This window comes from Siphateles boraxobius, unplaced genomic scaffold (assembly GCF_051911475.1).
Source record: "Siphateles boraxobius isolate OS27281-9 unplaced genomic scaffold, OSU_SipBor_1 1, whole genome shotgun sequence".
Taxonomy (NCBI): domain Eukaryota; kingdom Metazoa; phylum Chordata; class Actinopteri; order Cypriniformes; family Leuciscidae; genus Siphateles; species Siphateles boraxobius.
This window is the reverse complement of record NW_027508699.1, coordinates 23,870,433-23,889,585: the sequence shown is the minus strand read 5'-3', so window position 1 is coordinate 23,889,585 and position 19,153 is coordinate 23,870,433. Positions and strand designations below refer to the sequence as shown.

Here is a 19,153-nt window from a genome sequence, read left to right as displayed (position 1 = left end):
AAATAGAGAGGACAAAAATAACAAAACAATTTTTTTTTAAATTTGGCTGCCAGTCAATTTATATGTGATGAGGCCTCTGCAACTTTATTACCTGTAGTAACCGCCACTTTCTGTGTCTAATTCTGGTTGTACTGCGCAGTAGATGGTAGTTTGTGCTCCCTGCACTGGGGTCTTTGTGAAAGGTCTGACAACTTTCCACATGATTAGAAGTCCGATATTCATGTGTCTTTTAAGTTCTGTTCGCACAATTCCTGGATGGACTGCATATGCTGTGACACCTGTGTCTGCAGATAAAATTTAATGTTAGATCAAAAAATACTCAAAATTTTCCCCTATTATCCTTTAATTTTCCCATTTATTTAATCTTTCGTATTTTTAATGAACACTTACCCTTGAGTTTCTTAGCCAAGGAATGGGTGAAAAGGATGTTGGCCAATTTACTCTGACCATATGCCCTCCTACTATGGTAATTCCTTTCACTATTGATATCATCAAGTGTTATAGTGCCCCACCTATGAGCCATGGAGGAGAGGTTGATGATTCTTGAGGGGGCGGATCTCTTCAGCAGATCAATCAGCAGGAAGGTTAACAGGAAGTGACCTAAGTGACATCAATTATGTCACTTACATTTATATTTACTATACATTTATGATTTTGCAGCATTAAAAATGCAGCAAGACAGGATTTTAAAGTTGGAACGAGATAGTTAGGATATGCAAAGGCACAATATTGTTCAAACATGCATAATAATGTTAAAAGATAACATTCAAGAAGTGCACAGAGGTCTGAATGAACAAGAAATCCACTTTACCCAAGTGGTTGACACCAAACTGCATCTCAAAACCATCTGCTGTTTTAGAGTAGGGACACATCATGATCCCAGCATTGTTAATGAGTATATGGAGTGCTCTCTCCTCTGAAAACAAGAGAAAAAAAAGAGGACCTAATTATAATTTTTCTGTAGTCTGTTGTAGGAGGCACACTGGTATTTTTCAAATTTATTTGATCAAATACACTTAATCAGATTTGAGAGTAACTGTAAAACTCTTACCATTGCTGATTACCTCAGCAAATTCTCTGATTGACTTTGTGTCAGATAAGTTTAGTTTTTTTATCACTATTTTTTGGTTCCCTGAGTCCACCATGATCTCTTTATGTGCTCTTTCTGCTTTTTCAAGGTCTCTGCAAGCCATTATTATCCTGGCCCCTGTGGAACAACTCCAAAAAAACATGACTTTTATCATTGGTGTCCTCGAAAGATAAATTTGTGTACTATACATTTCATGTTTTTTAGTTGTTTGGTAATCGCGATAGAGAAGACAAGAATGAGATAAATGTGATACCGCGTTTTGCAAGGTCTTTTGTGGTTTCTTTTCCAATGCCAGTATTTGCTCCAGTGATAATGACTGTTTTGCCATCGAGTCGTGTATTAGATGACCACTGGCCACTGAAAAGTTCTCTGTTTAAAAGCATCATAAATATAATTTAAAGGGCAGTGTACAAATGTGAACGTCCTTGAAGAATAATTTATTATCAAGAGATAGAACAAATGGTGAACAAGAAAGGGGAATCAAAATAAGTGAATACGTAATTGACTCAATAAAAAAAACAGTATATAAACCTGTAGATCTAAACTTTCTTAATGAGTATGTAAAATAAACAATAACCTTTTAAAATATTTCTGAACTAAACAAAAATATGAATTACTGTAGCAGAATAAATAAAAGTTGTGTGATAGCAACTTAGAGTATAGGCTTACGTCTTTACTGTTATACAATTTTAGTTATAGCATTTGTACGTTTACTTAAAAAGACAGAAATGATAAACCTACCTCAGCGTGTATATGTTGGACATCATGCTCAATGCAAAGATGCTCTAAAGACAACACATGACTTCCCTTTGGAGTTGTTCACAGAAACTGCGATGAAAGACAATGCATTGTTTAGCATGAGCCACATGCAGAACATTGGTTTGGATTAGAAATTGAACAGACTAATCTAAGGCTAATCAGTTTAAATCACTGATCTACTGTTAAATCAGCTTGAATGCATTCCTCACTAGGTTCTGGGAACTTGCTGCATGTTTTGAACCTATTTATGTTGAATTTGAACAACCTAAAATATACATCTAAATGCTCAGTACTGTGGAGTACACAAAACAATTAATTTAGAAATATGAAATTACAAACAGCTGAGTGGGATTATATTCATTCTCTTGTAGAAGAACATATGCAACAGAAAGGGGTACACACCCACACACGTGCGCGCTATCTTTCATTCAAGTTCTATCAAACCATTCAAGCATGATAAGTGTCACGGGTGTGAAGAAGAAGAAGATGAAGTCAAAAGTTCCAATTTCAATATAACATATAATATAACTTGCACGGATACAGACGGAGGTTCCCACACAAGCTTAACACAACGTGGAACGGACGAAGACTGAATGAACTGAAGGGAACTAAATACAGACACTGATTAACATTGATAAGTGAAGACAGGTGAAACAGATGATGAATAAAAAGACAGGGGCTACAGATGAACTAATGAAGACAGCAGACAACTGTGATATTACATCCCCCTCCTGGTAGGCGCAACCTCGTGCCGTAGATGGGCCAACTGTGAAGGGAGGGAGGGGACACAGAAGGAGGACGAAAGGCAGGAGAGGGTATATAGAAAGCAGGCGCCCAGGGCAAAGCAGGCAGTGCAGGCGGCCAGGGCAGAGCAGACAGTGCAGGCGGCCAGAGCGGAGCAGACGGAGGGAGGAGCCATGGAGGAGGCAGGGCTGACAACTCCAGGGTGCCTACTGACGGGGGCGAAGCAGGTGGGGGAGGAGACCAGGGTGGAGCCGGAGAGCCGACAAACCTAGCCGATGCCGAGGGTCCAGCGGCATATGGCGACGCCGCTGGGTCTGGTGACAGAAGTGCAGGCGGGGACACAGAAGGGCACGGTGAAGACAGAGGGAGTGAGGGCCAAAGGGGAACTGAAGGGATTGAGGAGTCCAACAGAGCTGGGAGGACGAAGGAATGAGGCGTAGCCAGGGGAGAGAAGTCCAGCGTTGAGGGAAGGTCGACAAATGACCAAAGTGGATCCAGAGGGACGAGGGAGGCTGGTGGAACTAGGGAACTTAAGGGCCACGGTGAGGCTGAGGGAGGTAAGAGCCAAGGTGGAGCAGATGGGACAAGGGCCGAGGTAGAGTCCTGGTTGTGGAGGTTGGAGGTGGAGACCGGGGATCCACCGACCAGACTGGGGCTGCAGGCTGGCAGACTCACGGTGACCCCACGTCGCAGAAGGTGTTTAAAAGAGGAGCTGGGAGGTGGGAGAGGGAATAACTTTAGATTTCCTACCTGTTTGATCAAATATTTAAAGTAACTGTCTTTATGTTGTTTCTACATTTATTTGGAGATAAAATTATTACAGTATAAAAATATATAAAAAACTTTAATGTTAGGTGTGATTAATTACAGGAGAATGTGTGATTAATTAGGATCATTTGCTTCAAAGAGCAAATTTCCCTTAATAAAAGCAAATTTTTATTTGCTCTTTTATTACACACTTCAGAGGCCCCACACACACTTCAGAGGTGTGATTCACACTTCAGTCTCAGATGTCAAAGCTCACGTCCAATTCAGAGGCGATTCAGCTGCGTCATTCAGATTTGGGGATGGCCTCCCCCCTAAAATTGTTTTAGAAGCTACTGGACCTCATGGCAACAGCCTCCTCAGTTGTCCCCTTGGGCCTGTTACATAAGCGGCCACTACAACACTGGTTGAAGTCCCGCATTCCACCTCGAGCCTGGTGCGATGGCCACCTCATTCTCAGGGTGACCATTGGCTGTATCAAAGCCCTGGTCCCCTGGTAATCGGCCCATCTGTATTAGTTGAGGATAGAACTAGGCTCGGTTTCCAGAGGAAAGTAGATGACTTGGGGTGCCCTATGCAATGGCAGACCGGCCTCTGACTCCTGGATGTTGCCAACGGCAAACTGGGACATCAACAGCCTAGAGATTATGTCAAAGCTTCTGGCCTTCAAGGAGTTCCAGTCAGAACTCAGGGGGCACTCTGTCCTGGTCCAATCAGACAGCATTACAGTGGTAGCCAATCACCAAGAGGGTCTCCAGTCTCGTCTCCTAAGCAAGCTGGCATGCTCAGTGAGAGCGGCACCTGTGTCGGGCTCCATGAAAACGGGAGCAGATATGCTGTCCAAGAACGGACCGCCTCCGAGAGCGTGGACCCCCAGACGGTCTGCATGATATGGAACATTTTTGGGCAAGCAGAGGTGGACCTCTTTGCATCGAAAGAGAACTCTCACTGCCCGGTGTTCTTCTTCACATTAGCTAACAGGTCGCCCTTTCTGCACCTTTAAGCTTTCCCTCTCTTTGCTCTGCTCCCTCAGGTCATCAACCAAATCTGGGAGGACAGATGCTCTGTTTTACACGTAGCACCACATTGGCAGAACCAACCGTGATTCCCGGGGATGATTCAGCTGCTATCAGCAGCCCCATGGTCAATTCCATTGAGAAGAGACCTCCATTCCTAGGCCGGAGGGACAATTTGGCATCCTCAACCCGAGTTGTGGAGCCTCTATCTATCACCTCTTGACTGGAGCCTTCACGTTTATCCCGGAAGTCAATCATCTCCTGACACTAGATGAGATGTCGCCGACTGTCATGGCATGCGGTTTCTCTGCTCCTGTTTTGGTCTCATCATCATTGTTTATGCCATTTATTTTGCTTCTGGTAGCGTCTCTGCTAGTGGGTAGCGCTAAATCGTCGCTGGTATATGGGCGCCAGACACTGTTCGATATTTGGGATTCTTTTGGCAGACTTTCCAATGTCGAGGGTGGAAATGGTGCGGGTCTGCCATTTTTCCTGGTCGCGGTGGCCGGAGGAACTTTGCCGCCAAGACGCGGCTTTCCTGCCCCGGGTGAGATCTCTGAGGAGACGTCGACGTACTCGCGGTACACACTCTGGAAAGCGTGTTAAGCTAAAAACATTGCTGAGAAGGACTTATATAGACCCGATTGTTGGTATGCCTGCATGCTATGGGTATCTGGATTTGGTGCATCGGCAGCGGTGTGTTCAACCTGTTTGCCCGGCGCGCCCGGCGTCCGATCAGCTGTTGCGACCCTATTGGGCTGAGAGGAGGCGATGCAGAGGAGGCGGTGTGTGTGTGAATAACTTGCATGCATTGGATTGCAATATGTCATCGGTCGCTGGAGAAATAAAGGTCCAGATGGGTCTTCTGAACGTCCGTTCATTGTCAAACAAGACAAGACTTCGCGAACTTTGTGACTCCCATGCTCTAGATTTTATGTTCATAACCGAGACGTGGATGCGTGAGGGTGATGAATCGCCCATGATTGAACTTTGTCCTCCTGACACCAGCTTTTTCAACACTCCGAGACTTTCTGGAAGAGGAGGGGGGATCGTCTCACTTTTTAAAGACAGTTTTAAATGCAAACAGATTTTAAATTGTGATCTTTATTCTAGTTTTGAATCGCAGCTTTTTACTATAATTAAACCTTCTGTGGTTTTGATTGCTGCTATTTATCGTCCACCTAAGTCCAATGACAATTTTATTTTTGAGTTTGCTGACTTTTTATCTAGGTTCATTTTGTAGTATGAGAGGATTTCAATTGTTGGTGATTTTAATATCCATATTTGTTGTGATGATAAGCCATTAGTTAAAGACTTTTTAAACGTTATTGACTCTTTTAGTTTCACACAATTTGTGTCTGAATCTACACATCAGCGTGGTCATACATTGGATTTAGTGCTAAGTTATGGTTTGTCTGTGTCAGTTAATAATATCAGTGCCCTACCAATTTCAGATCATTCGCTGATATTATTTGACATGTGTATCCCTAATTCAATTAGTATAGGGAAAATGGTGCAGAATACAAGGTTATCTCGTTATATTAGCACTAATGCTTTACTTGATCTAACTCTGAAACTACCAGATGTGATGGATCCAGTTTTTAGCCAAGCTTTTTTGGTGGACTGTCTAGCAGATAACTTTAATGGTGCACTCCGGGACTTGTTGGAGTGGGTAGCCCCTGCCAAGACACGGAAGTGTTCTCCAAAAAATCATACACCTTGGCTAAATGATGAGTTATTGACTCTCAGAAAGTGCTGTAGAAAAATTGAACGTCAATGGCACCATACTAAGCTTGAAGTTTATTACAGGGCATAGCATGATAGTCTGATCCCCTATCAGACTAGGATGGCTACTGTTAAGGCAGCCTATTTTTCTAATGTGATTTGAAATTGTTAATAGACTTACACAGTGTCAGCAGCCAGTAAATAGTATCGATTTGTCAGCACATGATTTTATGATGTATTTTTATAAGAGAGTTAATGACATCCGCACTATGATACCCCAGTCTGAGGTTGGGGGTTTAAACTGCGCAATCACAGGACCATTTTCTGCTGGAGACGTCTACCATGAGTTTGAGCCGATTTCCTTAGCCGAGTTGACTAAAATTATCGTATCTGCAAGAGGGACCACTTGCTCCTTGGATCCTTTGCCTGCGTGTGTTGTTAATGAATCATGGCCAACATTAGGACTGTATGTTTTAGCTGTTTTAAACCTTTCGCTCTCCACAGGAGTTTTTCCGGCTTGCTTTAAATCTGCTGTGGTTAAACCACTATTGAAGAAACCAAACCTGGATATAAACTCGTTGGAAAATTATAGACCTGTTTCTAATTTGGCCTTCTTAGCTAAAGTATTTAGGAAAGTGGTCTCAAATCAGCTTTTAAAGTATCTGTCATCTAATAATCTTTTTGAGCCGCTGCAGTCTGCTTTCCGAGCAAAACACTCGACTGAAACAGCACTCACAAAGGTGGTAAATGATTTGTTACTGGCTGCTGACTCAGACTTAACATCTGTCCTTTTGTTGTTGGACCTTAGTGCAGCTTTTGATACTGTGGACCACAATATTCTTTTGGATAGAATTGAGAAATACTTCGGCATCTCTGGTCAGGTGGTAAGTGGTTGAGGTCCTACCTCTCAGAGAGATCTCACATTTTATAACACACCTTTCGCTCTCCACAGGAGTTTTTCCGGCTTACTTTAAATCTGCGGTGGTTAAACCACTATTGAAGAAACCAAATCTGGATATAAACTCGTTGGAAAATTATAGACCTGTTTCTAATTTGGCCTTCTTAGCTAAAGTATTTGAGAAAGTGGTCTCAAATCAGCTTTTAAAGTATCTGTCATCTAATAATCTTTTTGAGCCGCTGTAGTCTGCTTTCCGAGCAAAACACTCGACTGAAACAGCACTCACAAAGGTGGTAAATGATTTGTTACTGGCTGCTGACTCAGACTTAACATCTGTCCTTTTGTTGTTGGACCTTAGTGCAACTTTTGATACTGTGGACCACAATATTCTTTTGGATAGAATTGAGAAATACTTCGGCATCTCTGGTCAGGTGCTTAAGTGGTTGAGGTCCTACCTCTCAGAGAGATCTCAATGTGTGTTTTATAATAACACATTTTCAGACCCTTTCCCTCTTCAGCACGGGGTTCCACAGGGTTCAGTCCTTGGACCACTGTTATTTTCGTTATACTTAGCGGCATTGGGTCAAATCATTCGTTCTTTTGGGGTTGCTTTTCATTGCTATGCTGATGATTTACAAATATATATGCCAGTTATTGCAGGACATGCATCTGATTCGGTTAAGTTATCGACTTGCTTGGCTGCTGTGAGAAGCTGGTTATCAGCTAACTTCCTGTTACTCAACTCAGCAAAAACTGAGATGATAGCTATTGGACCAACTAAATTAGGTCATTTGTATGACAATTTTACTCTGTCCATTGATGATTCGTTCATTCAGTGTAAGGATAGAGTAAAGAATCTTGGGGTAGTTTTCGATCGGTCACTGTCATTTGATTTGCATATTAAAGAGGTGACCAAAGTAGCGTTCTTTCATCTCCGAAAAATTGCAAAGATTAGATCAATATTGGCACTGAAAGATGCTGAGGCCCTTATCCATGCCTTTGTTACATCTAGGCTGGATTATTGTAATGTACTGTTCTCGGGGCTGCCTAAGAAAAGTTTGCTAGGTCTGCAGATGGTCCAGAATGCTGCAGCTCGTATTCTGACTGGATCATCTAAATACATGCATATAACTCCTGTGCTGGCCTCACTGCATTGGCTCCCTGTTCAGGTTAGAGCTGATTTTAAGGTTTTGTTGTTAACATACAAAATAGTGAATGGCCTTGCACCACTATATTTGTCTGATCTTCTAAATGTCAGCATTTTGCCTCCTGTTGTTTGTCTCCGGGCCTCTAGAGGTCACTTGTGTTTCCCTCTGCCTTAGTTCTTCCTCGTGTGTCCTTGTTAGCGTTATCCAGGTCACCTGTGCCTTGTTTCCCCTAGAGTATTTTAGCTGTGTTTTTTCCCCTTGTTCCTCACTCGGTTTTTGAGTCTTGGCTGTATGTCTCCTGCTGTGTCCCACTGAGTTCTTCCAAGCTATCCAAGCTATCCCAAGTAAGCTGTTCTTAGTTATTTGATTTTGTTTTTCTCCCCTCGTGGAGTTATTTTATTTATCTCCTGTTATTGTTTGCATTATCTCAACTGTAGTAATACCTCTATCTGAGAAGAACTTTTGTTGGATTTTTTTTGACTTTCAAAGTATCCTTTTTTTTAAATAAATCTACTTTACCTGGATTTTTGCCTTGAGTGTTTCGTTTGGGTCCAACATAACCTCCTCTGTGGCAAAGTGGTAGAACACTCAACTCTCCACATCTGAGACCCGAGTTCGAGCCCAGCTTGTGACACTAAATTCTTATGTGCCTACACGGTTGCTGCGCTCCCACGGGACAGGACTTCTGAATGTACCTAAGGTTAGGAAGAAAACGGTTGGTGAGCGAGCCCTTTCGTTTCGTGCTCCAACACTATGGAACAGTCTTCCAGCAGATATTAGGTTGGCATGTTCGATTGAGGTTTTTAAATCAAAGCTTAAGACCTACTTATTCACTGCTGCGGATGAGTCCTAAATGTTCAGTTATCTTTGATGTTTTTGTATAGTGGTATTACTTTTTAATGTCTTAATGTACTGCAAGGGACTGGTAACCTGTCTGGAGTGTACCTCTCCTTTTTCGTTAATGTGGGATGGGATTGGCTGCAGCCCCCTGCGGCCCTGTGTGCTGGTTGGGATGGATGTATGGATGTCTCGATTTTAAATTGTTATTGTACTGTTTTGTATTTTAACTATATTCTTTTTGTAAAGCACTTTGATTGAAAGCGCTCTATAAATAAATGTATTATTATTATTATTAACCCAATCTAGGGTAGGGTACCTTCTTCCAGATGCTTATACGACCAAAAATTGTCTATTTTTTCTGGCTGGTAATCAGCCTGGGATGTAGATCCTCTATCTTGCGAGATTGCTTCAATACTCTCATTTCTACAGGAGCTGCCTACCGGCCCTTCTTAAAAACTTGACTACCTTTTTTATTTTAGTTAGTCATTTTCCCAAACTGACTTGATAGCTGTAGGAGCACGACATGCTCCGATAGTTACCACGTATACCTTTAATGTGGATGTCGCCCTAACAAGGTTCCATCATGGGAGTTCCAGTCCTGAGGGCACTTCGAGGCTCTTCGTTTGAGCCACTCACAATGGCTTCTCTCGCTAAAGACCACCCTTCTGCTGGCTCTGGCATCGGTCAAGTGAGTTGGTGATCTGCAGGCTCTTTCAGTGGATTCATCCTTCCTCAAGTTTGGGCTTAATAACAAAAAGTAATCCGTAGACCAAGACGAGGCTATGTGCCTAAGGTGCTTTCCACGCCCTTTAGAGCACAGGTCTTAAAGCTCTCTGCTCTCCCCTCCACTGAAGATGAGTAGACACCACACCAACTTTGCCCAGTCTGGGCCCTTAGGGCATACATTGAGCGCTCTGGCCAGTTCAGACAGTCAGAGCAGCTATTTGTGTGCTTCGGAGGCCTCTCAAAGGGCCTGCCAGTTGCGAAGCAGAGACTCATTGGATAGTGGGCTCAATATTGCATGTCCTTGAGCTTGGGGCCCAATCCACCAGGGGAAGGGCCTCTTTTTGAGTTTGGTCTAGCAGAGTGTCCATTGCCGACATCTGTGCTGTGGCTGGCTGGTCATCACCGTGCTCCTTTGCCAGGTTCTACAACTTAGACATCTCTACTCTTCAGGCGCAGATATTGTTTGCTTAACCTCTGGGTTTTTTTCAGTGACATCATCCCCCATGGGCTCTGGGTCCTGACTTGAGCCCGTCTTGTTGGACAAACCTTTCAAGTCCCTTTCTTTCATGTAGCCTGCCATATCGCCAAGTACCCCCGGGCTACGGGCTCGCAGGGCGGTCTTCCGTTCTGCGCTAGAAGCATGGTGTCAGTGATACTTCCCCATAAGTATCACTGACACCATGTGAGTGAACTGTATCGAAAGGGAGCGTTCCGATTTCTAATGTAACCTTGGTTCCCTGACGCTACTGCGCCTCCACGCGACACATCGCTGCTGCTCCTCAGTAAAAAATTTTTATGAAAATGTCTTTCAGCGCGACATAAGCAGGCGGCCCCGTCTGTTTTGGCGGGCTGAAAGCCATTTGTCTGTGCAGGTGCAAGTCTTTGTCTTGCCTTTTGCTAGCATAGTCTCAGAATATACCTAGTATATTATCATAAGACTATGTTATTTTGACAATATATCCAAGTAAAACTAGGTAATATAATTATGGTGGTATGGCCAATGGTGGTACACGCCAATGTTTAATGATAAGATCAAATGCAGTGCATGACCTATATTAAATAAAATATTCAATGTTACAAGGAAAAAATCGACTTGTACTTTTAAAAATGTTCCGGTTACTAGATGAGTGCATTATTGAACGGTAGTGATAAAAAGAGAGCAGGAAGGCCAGATTGAGAAAGAAAACATTGCAATGTAGTGAAACTCGCTAACTTCCTTATATGTGACATCAAAATTTGTAAATCTTTAACCTCTACTGTGGCAAATAACGATCAAGAGGTGTTTCCTGAAGGCTCCGGAGGCTGGCTGTTTGACACTGACAGAAGATTTACACATGAACTGACAAGCTGACATCAAATCATCTGCAGCTCTCTTGACACCTACAGTGAATGGATGAACTGCTTCTGTTATCAAATTGTCTGTCTGCTGTCTGCTGAAGTACTATTGATATTCAGTATATGATTGATACTGGTAAATGGGTAAGTATCTGCAATCATTTTCTCGTTGTGCCAAACTCTTTATCAGTGGAATTATTCAAAATAGTTGTTTCAGTATAATTTTGCAGAATAATCCTCAAGTTATATGAAGTTATACGTTATTTTGTTAAAAAACGAAAAACATGTTAAAACAAAGGTTATTGCAATATATATGTAGGTCTGTTTTACAAATATAGGTACAGGCTGGCTACCCTGAATAAAACTTGATTTTAATTTTTTCATCTTTTTCTCTGTTTTTTGTGCTTCCTTTTGCACAAATTGAAAGGTGTTTAGAAGAATTACAAGGCAAGTGTTTTGAAACTTCTGCTAATATTATTGTATAAAAGAACTGTCAAGTTCAGCTAATTTAAAACACCATAGAAGGACAGATCTTCACATACTTTTTCATCTTGACAGGTATGCAATTAACAGGCTATTGGATGTACCAACATGTATTTCAAAATTGTAGAGGAAAAAAAAGATCAATATAAATGTGATGACTATATCTATGTTTCAGGGCAAAAACTTTTACCAGGAAAAGAGTTGAAAAAAGTGAGTTTATGTTATATTTCACCCTAAATCTCATAATAATACATTTACTAAGATTATTTTCTTAGAATCTTTTTTTAATATGTTTAGCATTGAATTAATATATTTTTTTTTTTACTTTTTGAGAGAGGGTAAATCCAAAAAAATGTCTCTTTTTCAAAGCAGTGTCAAGCATGATCATAAACAACACCACAAATCACACTGGCCTGCCAGAGGACTTCAGAATTGCTCTTCTGGTCTTATACACATTCATCTTTCTTTTTGGGACTCTTAATGTTTTACTAATGTCCTGTATGCTACAGTCCCAAAGACGTCTCTCTTTCACCAAAGTGTCTGTGATAAACCTAATAGCAGTGCACTCCATTTTCCTTCTCACGGTGCCCTTCCGCATTTACTATTATGCTTTTGATGAAACCTGGATTCTAGGCATGTATTTCTGCAAAATTGTCAGTCTTATGGTCCATGCCCACATGTATCTTGCATTCATCTTTTATGTCTTCCTTCTTATTGTGCGTTATGTGGAGCAATCTGATCAACAGCACAGGCTAGAGTTTCATCGCATCATTCATGCTACGATCGCAAGTGCAGTCGTCTGGTTGGTCATATGTGGCTCTATGTTCCCAGTAACTATGGCTAACTACGGAATCGCGCAGAATGATTCCACTCACTGCTTTAATTTCGGTCAGGCTCTCCAGAAGCCTGCTGTGAAAACGTTAAACTATGTTATTTGCATTCTAGTGATACTGGGTTGGAGTGTGCTGGCAATTTTCCAAGTTTACTTTCTACTATATGTGAGAAAGACATTTGGAAAGGCCATGTGTCAACGTCAAGAGTTCTGGGCACAATTGAAAAACATTGTATTCCTGTCCATTATGTTTTTTTGTTTTGTACCCTATCAAGGATTCAGAGTATATTATGTGAGTGAATATGGCAATACTGAAGAAATGAATCATATAAATGAAATTTGTCTTGCTGTCACTGCTTTCAGCTGCATTGATATGATTGTTTTTGCTGGTAGAGATCTATGCAAACGTATAAATTCAAGGGGATGGTTTTGCGGTTTATAACAATTATGTTTACTTTATTCAGTTTCTATATTGTTATTTATTTAATGAATTTATTTTCATTTTCTTTTATTTGTTTTTGTGCCATATAACAGGGGTTCCCAACCTTTTTTGTGCCAGGGACCAGCATATTCAAAATTTCAGGGACCAGTGGTCAATTTTTACATACTCTGCAGTCCGGTCAGACACCATTTGTCCAGAACCAATAAAACGGCTCCAGTCTGGGGCCCAGGGGTTGGGAATCGCTACCTTATAAGCTCAAAACAATTGTTTTGCATGACAGAATGTTTGGGAAAAAAACTATATACTGTATATGTATCGCATGAAGCAACATGCATGTGTGTTTAGTTTTATATAGAATTTGTTTGTACTTGTGGAGAACTGAATCTGGAATAAAACTGTTAAATAGAGTGATAAGGTTTGTGTGTGAGTTCCTCATAATAGTATCTAGTGCTAACCATAAAGTTTACAACAGATCCATCACTGTTTAGCGGAGGTCACTGCTTTAAGGTGTCACACAAAGACAGCCATTCCAAATAATAAAATAAAAGAATGGAAAAGTTGGCACACCACAGCTTCAGACATAGCAAAATATTTAGGCCTAATTCATGTTCTCACCAGGTGACGTTTCGAGCCCAATGTCTCTACTGACCCATTTTGGCTCAAAACGTCACCTGTGGTTTTCTATGTTTGTAGCGGTGGTGTGACAAATTTTCTTTCCTTTTCTAAAAATGTTTTTGTGGTTGAGCATACTTTTGAGCTTTTTGCCTGTTAGATGTGTGCACATTTTTAAATCTTTGTATATAAAATATCACCATTAAATAAGTCAAAGCAATACAGCGCATGACACTGACAGTATATGTGTGTTGGGAATAGGCAGACCCAGGGTTGATAGAGTTCAACAACTGCGATGTTCATACTCATTTCTACAAAGGAAGAAATCCTTTTTGTATTTTAGGACCCTCTAGAGGTCGATAAAATACTTGCATGAGTGTTCTAACTACATCCTCAATCGACTTTTTAAAACGTAGATAACTACTATTCAGAACTGCTTCATGACAAAAGTAACCACGTATGTGTTACGCAATAGAGACACACAAGATTGATAGAGGGGAGACACAGATTTATTTATATCAGGAGGTTGTAAGCACCAGCGGGTGCAGATAAATGAGAATGTCTTTGAGAAGTGGTAAATGGAGATACTGGCAGTTCTTTCTGTTGCAGATGGTTGAGGAGATCGTGGATGACAAGGTGGTAGATGGCAGAAGCACACACACCGATGCTGGAAGAGAGGTGAGTAGAGACTGGACGAGGGAAAAGACGATGGGGACCAGGAAGACGATGAAGACTTGGAGAAACAGGATGGGAGATGAATAGATGTGGCATACACTTCATAGGACATAAGTGCAGACGGTTAGGTGAGTCCTTACTCATGAACGAGACCAGGCAAAGTGCCAGAGTGAGGTGTGTGCTTATTATGTGTCTGTTATGATGAGCAGATGAAGTAGGTGCGTGTGATTAATACGGTGATAATGATCTTTGTGATTGAGTCGTGATGATCCCTGACAGTATGTTAGGATATTAAACACTTCTTCTTCCTCCTCTGACAGACAATTAGGCTACTTATTATTTATAGTAGGCCTAGTTATTATAAACTTAGTTAGCCCTACTTTTTGAAAAATCAAATATATGACACACACTATCCTGACACCCATAGTTGGTTGGTGACTAAAAATTTCATCCCTGCACTGAACACTTGACAACCCGAGAAGCCACTTCCAGTAAATATGTCTAATTATATATACTGTCATACCATAAAAACATTATCATGTGGGACCGATCAGCAGCACCTGATATAAACTGCAAAACACACAGCAGATATGGTCTCTCTTGGCACCCAGATGGCTAGTGGTCAACGAAAATAAATCTTTGTCTGTGCACGTAATAACCTAGAATACTGTCTAACAATTGTTGGCTGCTCTGTCAAGTCTTCATCGTCGGTTAGGAACCTGGATGTGCTCTTTGATACCAATCTTTCATTTATAAAGCCACGTTTCTAGCGTCTGTAAAACCGCATTCTTCCATCTTAAAAATATATCTAAATTACGACATGCTTTCTAAGAAAAATGCGGAACAGTTAGTTCATGCGTTCATGTCCTCAAGGCTAGATTATTGTAATGCTCTTATGGGGGGTTGCCCTGCATGCAAAATAAACAGCTGGTCCAAAATGCAGCAGGTATTAGCCAAGATTAGCCACGCACTTCCTGGGTTAACATGGACTACAATTCCCATTATGCACCTCCCTGGACTGATTACACCAAACACCAAACAACTGCACTCCGCTGATTACACACACCTGCATCTCATTCACACATGAAATGGTTCATTACTCGAAGCTTCATTCAGATAGAAATTGCAGCACCATCTCCTGGTGAAGTAAATGTAATGCAACAAAGCTGACAACCATAAAATGCAAGTAGGCTTATATGTTAACGCCCCTTTATTATGTGTTTACTGAGGCGATCAAAGCTGAAACAGTGTTAGTGCTGTGAAACTAATTTATGTAGGTGAATTTTACAGATACTGATGAATTTCATGTGTTCACCTTGATAATAAAACATTAAGCATGATGTGTGTGTGTGTTTGTAATTATTTCTTTAGACAAGGACAGAAGATCAGACCAGCTTAAAAAAAGTTGGAAACCATCACAGAAATTCTAATGGTTTCTATTAAAATACCAATAGGAACCATTGGCTTTTACCATTTAAACCACTACAGAATTCTTTTTTGTAGTGTGTTTGGGACATATTCCATTAGGATTTAAGGCCCCCACCAATAGAACCCAACACATATCAGTAGAGACCCACAGAGACCACTATAATTCCCATTACAACCAATAAAATTCCCATGAAAACCATTAAATCCAATAGAATTTCTGTAATGGTTTCTGTATATATATTTTTTTTAGCAGAGCAGTATCATGTGTGAAAGCTTTATCTTGTTCCACGAGTTCACACGTTCATGAAATCTAAAGTTGTATTTATGCGTATTTGGCTTGCTGTCCGGGGGAATTTTGCCCGAACCCAGAGTACTCCCCCCTATACTGGGGTAGACCCAGCCTACTGTGAGGTGATGGGGTGGCGGAGGGATACTGAGACACTTGTCGTGAGGAAAAGGTGAGGTGAGGAAAAACTTTGTTTATACCGGGTTCTGCTTGAGCTGATTGGCTGATTACCTGAACATTTGTTACATTTGTTGAACAGCTGATTACCCTGAACTTTGTTACATAAAACTTAATTTAGCTGAGGGAAGCAGAACTCTATAACTTATTAACTGGTGGGACTGATATTTTTTATGTTGAAAAGGATGTGCTTGTGTAACTGGTTGTACTTGTATAATGTAGCAGTGGGGTTTTTGAAGTTCCCTTTCGAACAGTCACTTCGTATTGCGTGGCTATACGCAGTGGGGAAACTCCTTTTCCTCGATTTACTGAAGCCTATGTAAAACGCATTTGCAGCTGCACAGCTAGCACACTGAGCGTCTGGCACTCTCATAGGCTGTGACTGCACATCCAATGGCGCGGGCGACTCTGACGTGCGACCAATGAGCTAGCCCAACGTCAGAGCCCACCGAGGGGGCGTGGCCTAGCCTATATAGACCCCCGAATTAGCCATTATAGCAGATATTTACTCCTTCAGCGACAGTACACATGTCCCTGAGCTTTCTACTGTTATTCGCCGTCGAACAAGCCTTTTCAGCCTGAGCGAGCTTCTTTTCAGCAGACTTCGCCTGCACGCCGTTGTCTCCTGACGCCGTCTCACCTGTGGCTATCCGGCGACAGCCTATATCCTTTGTATGAAAGCTTTGTGTTTTATTTCAGATGCCTCGTTCAGCCTGCGCCACGTGCGGAGGCGTCTGCACGAGGCAGACCAACACTAGAGCTGCATATCCTGCCTGGGGATCGACGACGCGGAGAATGCACTCTCTGCCGGCGGATGTGCGGCCTGCGAAAGCATGCCTATCTCCGTGCTGCACAATCGGCTAGCTCTCTCTCGAGACGGCGATGCCGCTTCAGCCACGCTGTCTATTCCAAGGAAGAAGAAGCGTCGCAGCCAACGGCAACCGGAGGGTATGGAAGTTGGTGAACGCATGCCGTCCCCGTCCCCGCGTGCTTCACTTTCTCCTACTCGGACCACATCACCGGTCCTGTTTGTAGGAGACCAGCACCCTCCCCCCCACGTGGAGGGCCTCGTCTCCTTCGGCGGATCCCTCGAGCGCGACGACAGCCTGTCCATCGCCGCTTCGGAGGATGAGTGGCCGGGCTCTCTCGACCCTGTCAACGCTTCTCAGTCTGTGGCTCGTGGTTCAGCGACCAGGACAAACTCTGACGCCGAAATGCTTCAGATCCTGACGAAGGCCGTCGCGGACCTCGAGCTAGAGTGGACCACGCCCGAGGAGCCGCCGCGTAGTCGGCTGGATGGATGGTTCCTGTCGGGCCGCCAGCAGGCCCCTCGTCACAAACCAGCGCCATTTTTCTCCGAGGTCCACGAGGAGCTCACCAAGTCCTGGCGCGCTCCATACTCAGCACGTGTGGGATCTGCAGTTTCCGCGACGCTCTCCTCTGTGGATGGCACAGCGGAAAAGGGTTATGAGTCTTTGCCGCCCCTCGAAGAGGCCGTGGCTGCTCATCTTTGCCCGAGCACTGCAGCTAGCTGGCGAGCTAGAGCCTCTCATCCCAACAAACCCTGCCGAAACACCTCAGCCCTCGCTGGACGCCACATTTCCGCCTCCGGTCAGGCTGCATCGGCCCTGCACACGATGGATGTGTTGCAGGTCTACCAGGCCAAACTCCTCCAGTCTATGGACGAGGCTGGCCCGGACCCAGAGGCCTTTCGAGACCTGAGAAGTGCTACAGACCTAGCGCTGCCTGCTACTAAGGCTACAGCACAGGCCATCGGAAGGAACATGGCGAGCTTGGTTGTGCTCGAGCACCATCTTTGGCTTAACCTCACCGAGATCAAAGAGGCCGACAAGACTAGAATTCTCGACGCCCCGGTTTCCAGCTCCGGTCTCTTCGGCCCGGCCGTGAAGGGATTCTCGGAGAGGTACACAGAGGCACAGAAAGCGTCCCAGATTATGCGACACTTCTTGCCGAAACGCTCGAGCTCCACGACCAGCAAGCCCAAGCCACCGCCTTCGCCTCATCCAGCCAAACCGGTGAAGCAGGCCTCTCAGCCCCGCCCAGCGGCCGCTGATAGCCACCGCCAGTCAAGGCCCGCAAAGCGCTACCCGCTCCGCCGGCGTCAAGGCCCGCGGCTCAGCGCCGTGATTGACAAGGTACCTCCGAAGTCGTCCTAGCACAAGGAGGAAAGAGAGAGGGCCCGTGTCTCGCGCTAGCCGGACCACCCTCGGAAAAACCAGCAAAACTTCCCACAGCTCCCTGTTCAGTTCAGGCAGCTGGGGATTTTATTATTGTAAACAGGCCCGCAGCAGTGAGCGCGTCTTTGCAAACAAACGCCGTTTTCACGGCGACCCAAATAAAGCACAAAAAGAGCATGTTTCACAATCACAACACACGGGTTCACGGTCCCCCTTCACTAGGCGGCCCCCTCCCTGTTGTAACACTGACTTCGCCCCGGGCAAAAGCCTGTATAGTCAGTCAAACACTCAGTATGGTCACAAATCACATTATAAGGGTATCAGGTCCCCCTATGTTAGGCGGCCCATTCAGTGTGTCATGCCCTAGCCACACGGGCCATGGCCTGGCAAGCCATCCCCGGTGTGTCGAGTTGGGTTATAAACACTATAAAGCGAGGCTACTCGCTCAAATTGGCTCGCAGACCCCCGAAATTCCAGGCGGTTATCGAGACGTCGGTGAGAAGCAGCGTGGGTCACATGCTACGCACCGAAGTTCAGAATTTATTAGCAAAAGGAGCGATAGAGTCAGTCCCTCCCGCGCTAATGTATTCGGGGTTTTACAGCCGCTATTTTCTAATTCCAAAGAAAGACGGCGGACTCAGACCCATACTAGATCTGAGACATTTAAACAAGGCTCTCACGAGACGACCTTTCAAAATGTTAACACTCAAACAAATTCTCGCGCAAGTTCGCCCGGGCGATTGGTTTGTTACAATGGATCTGAAAGATGCATATTTTCATATTCTGATCGACCCTCGTCACAGGCCATTCTTGAGATTCGCCTTCGAGGGGAGGGCATATCAATACACCGTTCTGCCGTTCGGTCAGTCCCTAGCACCACGCACATTCACAAAATGTATGGATGCAGCCCTATCCCCACTGAAAAGTCAGGGAGTGCGCGTGCTGAATTATCTCGACGACTGGCTGGTGCTGGC

The 19,153-nt window shown here is 43.6% G+C and overlaps 3 protein-coding genes across 10 annotated transcripts in view; 2 read left to right on the top strand and 1 right to left on the bottom strand.

Moving 5' to 3' along the window:
- Window positions 1-19,153, bottom strand: part of LOC143738103 (retinol dehydrogenase 12) — a 34,343-nt gene that overhangs the window by 1,057 nt on the left and 14,133 nt on the right. The window contains exons 1-7 of one of the 5 annotated variants that reach the window (XM_077230026.1): window positions 2,252-2,343; window positions 1,832-1,918; window positions 1,344-1,459; window positions 1,052-1,207; window positions 812-916; window positions 391-600; window positions 92-284 (exon numbers count right to left, since the gene is read on the bottom strand). In XM_077230026.1, coding sequence (XP_077086141.1) covers window positions 92-284; window positions 391-600; window positions 812-916; window positions 1,052-1,207; window positions 1,344-1,459; window positions 1,832-1,857 — 806 coding nt within the window. In that variant the 5' untranslated portion in view covers window positions 1,858-1,918; window positions 2,252-2,343. Of the gene's footprint in view, window positions 1-91; window positions 285-390; window positions 601-811; window positions 917-1,051; window positions 1,252-1,343; window positions 1,460-1,831; window positions 1,966-2,251; window positions 2,344-19,153 lie in introns of those variants that run through there. The other 4 variants (XM_077230034.1, XM_077230018.1, XM_077230050.1 and 1 more) reach the window with 4 other exon arrangements.
- Window positions 11,623-12,938, top strand: LOC143738130 (putative G-protein coupled receptor 141). Of its 2 annotated transcripts, none has more exons than XM_077230071.1 (2): window positions 11,623-11,739; window positions 11,899-12,938. In XM_077230071.1, exon 2 carries the CDS (start codon window positions 11,910-11,912, stop codon window positions 12,801-12,803), a length of 894 nt encoding a protein of 297 aa, XP_077086186.1. In that variant the 5' UTR covers window positions 11,623-11,739; window positions 11,899-11,909; the 3' UTR covers window positions 12,804-12,938. The 2 variants fall into 2 exon arrangements, with proteins under 2 accessions (XP_077086186.1, XP_077086177.1); XM_077230062.1 differs by having other exon boundaries at window positions 11,662-11,739; window positions 11,902-12,938.
- Window positions 14,042-19,153, top strand: part of ctnnd2b (catenin (cadherin-associated protein), delta 2b) — a 115,310-nt gene continuing 110,198 nt past the window's right edge. For all 3 annotated transcript variants that reach the window (XM_077229884.1, XM_077229901.1, XM_077229906.1), the window contains exon 1: window positions 14,042-14,218. In XM_077229884.1, the coding sequence (XP_077085999.1) occupies window positions 14,170-14,218 (49 nt within the window). In that variant the 5' untranslated portion in view covers window positions 14,042-14,169. The remainder of the gene's footprint in view (window positions 14,219-19,153) is intronic.